This window comes from Danio aesculapii, chromosome 21 (assembly GCF_903798145.1).
Source record: "Danio aesculapii chromosome 21, fDanAes4.1, whole genome shotgun sequence".
NCBI classification, from domain to species: domain Eukaryota; kingdom Metazoa; phylum Chordata; class Actinopteri; order Cypriniformes; family Danionidae; genus Danio; species Danio aesculapii.
The window spans coordinates 7,161,140-7,168,907 of record NC_079455.1 but is presented as its reverse complement, the minus strand read 5'-3'; the positions used below and the strand labels follow the sequence as shown (position 1 = coordinate 7,168,907).

General features: G+C 39.4%; 1 protein-coding gene across 2 annotated transcripts in view; it reads right to left on the bottom strand.

The window, feature by feature from the left end:
• Positions 1-1,183: 1,183 nt before the first annotated feature.
• ndst1b (N-deacetylase/N-sulfotransferase (heparan glucosaminyl) 1b) overlaps positions 1,184-7,768 on the bottom strand; it is a 154,852-nt gene continuing 148,267 nt past the window's right edge. For both annotated transcript variants that reach the window (XM_056445763.1, XM_056445764.1), the window contains exon 16: positions 1,184-3,815. In XM_056445763.1, coding sequence (XP_056301738.1) covers positions 3,696-3,815 — 120 coding nt within the window. In that variant the 3' untranslated portion in view covers positions 1,184-3,695. The remainder of the gene's footprint in view (positions 3,816-7,768) is intronic.

The following is a 7,768-nucleotide window of genomic DNA, read 5'->3' as shown; positions in this document are numbered from 1 at the left end:
AAGATCAGATGTGCTGCGTACAGCATTTCACCTACAGTACTGTCAGGACCACATGATTCTGTGCACCAATATTCACCAGTTCGTCGTGTGAAATTGGGAAGTCAAGTGGATTTTGATTATTTTTAACTGTTTTGATCATTGTGGAGATTTTGTTTGATGTGATCATAATTGTTGTGTTGTTTTGAAGGGATTTCTTTATATAAATTGCCTAAATCCAAATGTTTCCATCTTATATTAGAGGTCTTGTAGGTTATTTCACATATCCCAGATTTCATTTGGTTTATAGACTTTTGGTAAACTTCTGTTCTTTTTTTTTTTTGCTCTTTTTGTGTCTCTTTCCTATACAGAAACACACTCTCGCTCACTCAGACAGACACACACACGCACTCTCTCTCTCTCACAGACACACACACACACACACACTCTCTCTCTCTCTCTCTCTCTCTCTCTCTCTCTCTCTCTCGATTTTCTATTTTGTTTTAGGGAGTAATTTTAATGTTTTATCTTAAATTAAATCTACAAATTTCAAACTAAAGTGACCATTCTTAACACAAACAAATCTTTCTTTTTTTGTAAATATCTGTAATATTATCAGAAATATATCATTTATAAAGCCGATCAGAAAAGTCTCCAAAAGCAGTTCATTACATTTAAAATAAAATAAATACAAATAAATTGCAACTGCCAGGTGTAATCTAATGAACTAAGTGGAACTAAAATATGTGTATAAATTCATTCATTCATTTTATTTTCAGAATGAACCGCCAACTTATCCAGCATATGTTCTCTGCCCTTCCAGCGGCATGACCGGGAAACATCCATACACACTCATACACTACAGACAATTCACCTATAGCGCATGTCTTTGGACTTGTGGGGGAAACCGGAGCACCCAGAGGAAACCCACATGAACACAGGGAGAACATGCAAACTCCACACTGAAATGCCAACTGGCCCAGCCGAGGCTCAAACCAGCGACCTTCTTGCTGTGAGGCCAACGTGCTACCCACTGCGCAAACGTGCTGCCCTATGTGTATAAATAGTGTAACTGAATAAAAAAGTAATAATAAAAACAAAACAAAAATAAACAATTTACATAAAAAAAACGTGTTGAAGCTATTCAAATAAACCGAAATGGCATTCGTCCATTCATTCCCACACACTGAGAGAAAACAGACGGAGCTAAAAAGACAGTGGTTTCTTTATTTGCAAATTAATCACAAAAATATCGGCTACCAACAATAGAAAATATTAACAACGGTAGGTTTGATTGTACAGTCCGGATGATTATTTCCTTACAGTAATTTTACTCTATCTATGGATACCCTACATTATGATACAGAAAGCACAATATTGGCAGTGTGAAAGTCATGGGGACCGTCTGCACGTCTGTGTGTGTGTGTGTGTGAGGTCAACCTATCGAAAAAACTAAACCATAACTAGTCCATTCATATTGAATAATCTCTCTGATCCACTCACGCAAAACAACAGACGGGCTCTGTACACCGAGGAGGTTTGATTGAACGTAATTTGTGCTTGGTGCAAAACTCCCCAGTTTACCAGGAAACACGATATTGCATTGTTAGAAGTCAGTTGTTGTGTCGGGAGCAGAAATACTAGACGATGAAGCGGAGAAAAGGATCGTTATATGTGTGATGATGATGATGGATTTGAGAGCAGCATGTAAGGTGCATGTTTCTGTACCGCAGACAGTTGTAAACGACGTAGATTTCAACCAAAAACAAAACCTGTAATACAAGAAAATGCTCCGAAGAACTGATCAGCTTCCGGCGGTCCGAAGAACTGAATAGCCTCCGGTGGTAAAGACAAACGATATGCGTCGTACGCTTTTCCGCTCTATGGTCAACAACACAAACATTGTGCTTGTCAAGCGTCATACTTTGAGGTCAACGAAGGAAGAAAACGAAGGGTTTTTACAAATAAGATCAGTTTTATCCAAAATAAACACTCTGAGATACTGTTTCCTTTTGTAATATTGCCAAAACCCCTTCCCCAAAGTGTCCATCATAAAGCAGGGAACGTCAGGGGCGATCAATTATCAAACGTATAGCTTCACTTGTACTTTTTGGCGCCATTTTGTGTCGTCTTTATGAAATGCACTCGAATAGAGACTGATATAGATATTAACGTTGAGACAAGTCAGTCTAGATCATTAGAGGAAAAGTGCTCAATAACAGATCGATGGGAAAAACAGAAGAGAGCAAAATTAAATCCAATTAATTTTATGTTACACATAAAATTAGATTCAGTTGTTTTATGACTTCTCATTTCAGCAGCCAGAGAAATGAAATCCATTAGCGCAGTGGTTTAATTCAGCCCCAGAGACCGACTGGGCTTTTCACGGAGGTTTACGCAAATGGTCCTGCCTGCCACCGACAAGGCATCGTGTCTATTATATATATGTACGTAGCATCCTTGCTTACATTCATGGGTGTAATTCATAGGGTTCAGTAGCAGTCGACAGTTCCTACAGAATACACAAGTCATATAAAATGGCCTTTTAAAACGGTCTCCTGGCAGAGGCAATACATTCCTGGACACATTCGGATGACAACCCTGAATGAAGAGTGATTAAATGTTGTGATATGCTAAAAAACGGTAAAACATTCATTAAAAAAGATGATAAAAGATTATTGGTGGGCAGCTTTTATGAATCACTATTAAACCGGCAATACCCTTATTTAACGCTCCAGTGAGGTTTGTGATATAATGCCAAAATAACACACGGCTTCAGATCTCCACATTCATCATCCCAATTAAGTTTTCAAAGATCGGCGCCTCGAGGCTTGTCAAAAAACATGGGTTTGTGAATTGATCTGTAGTTGTCTTGATCAGGTTGCATTAAGGGCCAACAACTTACCCAGCTTTTTCTTTTTTTTACAGTTTCATATTTACAGTCACATTGATTATGGATGTAGCTTATCTGTGTTTTAGTACCACAATTCATCACGCATTATTAAGCTGTCCTGTGGATTGGCAACTAATAGCCATAAATACATCGTGATGAAATTTCACCTTTAAATGTCACATTTGAAACCTGGAGGGTGCAGCTGTAATGAATGGGCTCAATATCCTACCAAATAAAAACCGTTTAAAAGGAGAAGAATGAAACTACAAGGCGGACAAGCCTTGTGTTGTGCAACACAACACATGAAATGAGTGTTAAAAGAAGATTGAACCAAGTAAACAAACAGAGTCTGACTCTAAGGTACCGCTCTGGCACTTATTCATCTGTTACGGCCTCGTGTAGATCCGTCATAAGAGATATGTGCCATCCTCTCCCATATTGCATGTCCATTAGCTCTGACATTACTTCTCTCTGGTACTTCAACACACCAGAGGCAAGGAGCATGTCTTCTGGAAGCCTCCTGTTGTGATCTCATGTTCGAGCCGAGGTTTTGTGGCGGGTGTGCCCCAGGGCAATGTCCTGGGCCCATCACTGTTCTCCAAAACGGAACAGAGCCACTAGCGCACCACTGCGCATCATTCTCTACCTCTCCGTCTTATCCTCTAGAAGCTCAGTTCTCCAAACTGAAGGTCCACAAAGCAGCTGGAGGACACCTGACCAGCCGACCGGCTGGTGTTTGACAGGGGTGGACAAGAGGGCGAGTCCCCTCAAAAGAGACGGAGGGGTGTCCAAGTCTGACCAGTGTGTCCTCACCCCTGTCCTCAGGTTACCTGCTGTGGAGTAGCTCCTCTCTGAGCCAGCTGGGCAACGGCTGACCCATTTTGTACAGCAGCTTGGAGAGTTCAATGTTGTGCTCATGGTAGTACTCTCTCAGAAAGGTCCGGGACTGTGGACAAAACAAATATCAGTGTTAGTTTCTCAGCCAGCATATTACATACATGCCATGCTAAGGCAGGGGTGTACGCTGCAGTTCATAGACAACATTTAAGCTCCATCGAAATTACCTGGAGATTTATAACAAGTATTAATACAATAGCACTTAAATATGGTAGGAGATGAAGGAAGGACAGTGGGCCACCAGAAACAGGTCTGCACACCCCTGTGCTAAAGCTCTGTGTTAGCTGATAGGTCAATATTGGACAATTCCTGATCTGTTTTGGATATTTCATGTAAAATTGCATTCAAGCTAACTTTGCTTTCATCACTGGAAATCTTTAAAAATGCCACTAAACAAATCAATATATTCATAGTGACCAAAGTCTTCATATGATATCAAAACAAATATAATATAATTGGTGTAATATCATTTCAAAACAGTTTTAATAAGCCATTTTTTCAGTAAAATGAAACTTTTTTTAAAGAAAAGTTAACAAATCTAAAGATTTTTAATCCCCAATTTTTACCAACCTCATAAATGTCTATTTGTGTTGATTGCTTATAATAGACTGTATTTTTGGTGCTTTCCAAACGAGATTTAGCCTTCTGAAGGGCGCTTCGGAGTGAAAAAAAAAAATCATGGCCGCTGTATTGAAATGCCAGTCTAAACCAAAGTGATCAAAACTGGCCACTTGGAAGGGCCCTTTGAAATGGAGTTGAAAAATACAACTGATGGACACTTTGGGAAATTATCCTTTAAGCAGGGAAGCTTTTTGGTGCGACACACAGCACTCAATTCGGAAAGGCTCATCCCTGTGCCCTTATCCCTTTGGAGGATCCCTCTGAAGGGATTAGATCATAGGGATGAGCCCTTCAGATTGGAATCCACCCTTTGTCATCATTTACTCACCCTCATGTTGTTCTCACCCACAAGAAGTGTATTAGTCTCCACATACAAATAAAGAAATTTGTAATTAAACCTAAGAGACTTTGATTCCTCCATTGAAAGTCCATTATATAAAAATATAAGCCAAAATTAAACCGGTTCATAAAATTCAGCGATTATGTTTTCATCTCTTTATTAATGTTTTGATGCGTGAATAGACTTTTAATGCATGGGGATTTCATAGGAATTCATTATTGTTTTGGAGATATAATGATTTAGACTGACATGAGGGTGAGTCTGATGAATGCTCTTCTATTTTGGGGTGAACGAACGCTTCAAATTCTCATCTATCCAGACATCATCATCATCAATATACTGTTAAAATATCTTTCATATCTCAAGCTAAAAGTGAAATATTCTTGACTGGATATTAAAGCAAACGCCTCCAGCCTGGAGAAGGTCATGAACTTCAGCCTCTGCTGTGAGTGCGTGTTAAATGACAGCGTACAGCTCTTTCTCTCAGGAGTGCTGCTACTGCGACTGCGTCTGCAAAGCCTGTTCTTTCACCCCTCATTAACTTTGATGTGTCTGCCAAGAAGCCTCAAGGTAACATCAAGGTCCTCGCGGCATGCGACTGAGCCGCTCTTTATCATAGTCTGTTAAAAGATACTGACTGAAGCTGCACTCTTCTAGAAAATACACCAGTCGGAATGACCCTGAAGAAACTTCAAAGCAATTCAGGGGCTGCGAACGCTCTCACAGAATCTTAATGCTACATTTTATTTAAAAGTAGATAAATAAATAATTCACTGCGATTTATTTTGACAACATACTATATATGCATTTACTTGGGAAATTTGTCTGCTAGGGATGAGTTTGAGTAAAAATGTATTGATTTTATTAAATTAAGTTGGTCAAATTAGTCTAATAAAGAAAGAATAACAAAAATATTTAAAATAAAGAGCTTTTCAACTCTTCTGAAATTAATATACTGATATTGTTTGTCCAAAAATGTAAATTTCTGAAATAAAACGTCATCGGTAGTTTACAAAAGTTCAGTTTTACATAAACAAATAAATCATAAATCTGGAGGAATATATAGACAGAGTTATGCCGAGTTCAGACTGCATGATTTCAGTGACAGATTTTGATAAATCGCCGACAAATGTCTGAAATCACAGGCAAATCTGTGTTCATTCACATGAGTAACAATCATACAGTATAAACTAAGGCTGTGTGATTTGGGGAAAATATCTAATTGCAATTTTTTGGATAGATATTGCGATTTCATTTGCAATTTAATTTTGCCGTCAAGCTTCAGCTTAATAATCTGTAAGCCGTGGTAACAATTCTGCAACAGCTCTTAAAATGACCTGTTTTTGTTTGTGCCTGTGACTTTGAAACCAAAATATTCCCATATTACCAAAGCTGTTTTTCATTGATATGAATTCATCTATTAATGTTTCTAAAGCAGCAGATGCCATTATCCCACTTGTCCTCTCTTTCCTGTTTGTTTTCTTTTCGTTCTGCATAGTTCAGTTCTGCAATTCTGATTGGGCAGAATGAAAGTGTGCTCGCTCAATAGGCTAGTAAGACAGTCACTCACAGACAGTAGTCACGCATGTGCTCTGGGTGGGGGAAATTAAATAATACATATATATTTCATAATCGCAGCCTCTTGAGATTAACTAATCGCAGAGCTTCAAATTAGATTTTGATTAATCGTACAGCCCAAGTGTGAACAATCAAAGACGCAATTTGAGAGAATCGCAGACGAGTCGCTGACGTCTTTGAAATATTTGGCATGCTAGATATCTGGACCTGTCGGCAATTCAAATCATGCTGTATGAAATGTGTTCTGATTGAAAATAACATCAGCTACAGCCAATAAGTGAGCAGCATCCCAGCGGGACGTTGGGGGAGAAGTTAAAAGGGTTTCTTTTCGGTCTATTTGGACCCAAGAAATGGGGGAAAAACGAGAGGAAATTTGGCAAGAGCACCCATGTCTGTTTGACATGTCATCTGAATACCGAAAAAGTAGAGAAGAAATTTCTAATTCCCTTCCAAAGCCAGGTGAGCAAAATATGTGCCGTTTCTACCCCACTAAAACATATATCACATGACCTCGTGTTGTTTCCACGTCACTTCTTGCATGTGTTTGGTTGTGAGACGTAGTTTGCGGACAGAGAAAGTTGTCGGTGATTCTTCATATTGTATAGTCATGCAGTGTAAAACCCCCTGTCGCTCACAGTGTGAACACAGCAGTGATGGAACCCTACCCAGACAATCATGCAGTGTAAATACATCTGAGATGCGACTACTTTGAAAATCAAGCAGTCTGAACTCGGCATCTAAACAATTTCAGGTATTACATTTCAGGTGCTAAGCAGTAGCACCGAATAACAAAGACATCAGGGCAGATGACTTGCAGAGAATAATAACAAATGTGCGTCCTGGCTTTATTTATAATGTACATAGAGCGCACGTGGTCGTGGCATGCAAATGTGAGCGCGGAAAAAGTGCACAGCCGCGAAAGCATTCAAACGGATTTCATAACCTTGCATATTGTCAGTGGCTTCGTCATACGCGCACATTATACCTAAATGACGTCTGGAATGAGGCAGTTATTGCTCTTTGTGCACAATGATGAACAATTAAGGCACAAACCATCAATCAGGTCTACTGCTTTGATAACGATAAACCTCAGAGACCCCTCCCCCTTCAAAAAACCCCCCAAAAACTTCAGATTTACACAAAATCACAGGGGTCACCCAATTGAGCTAGGAAAATATGGAAATCTGTATTTATACGGAAGAATCACATCCCTGTGTTCATTTTGTTATTAAACATTTTAAAGGTGTCGGCGCCAGTGGTGTAGTGGTTAGTGCGTCAACACATGCACTCCGGTGCTCACGGCGACCCGAGTTCGATTCCTGCCTCGCGGTCCTATGCTGATCCTTCCCCTCTCTCTGCTTGCCATGCTTTCCTGTCAGTACTCTCTACTGTCCTGTCCATTAAGGGTGAAAACCCCTAAAAAAATAATTATTAAAAAATAAATAATAAAAAATTTAAAGGTT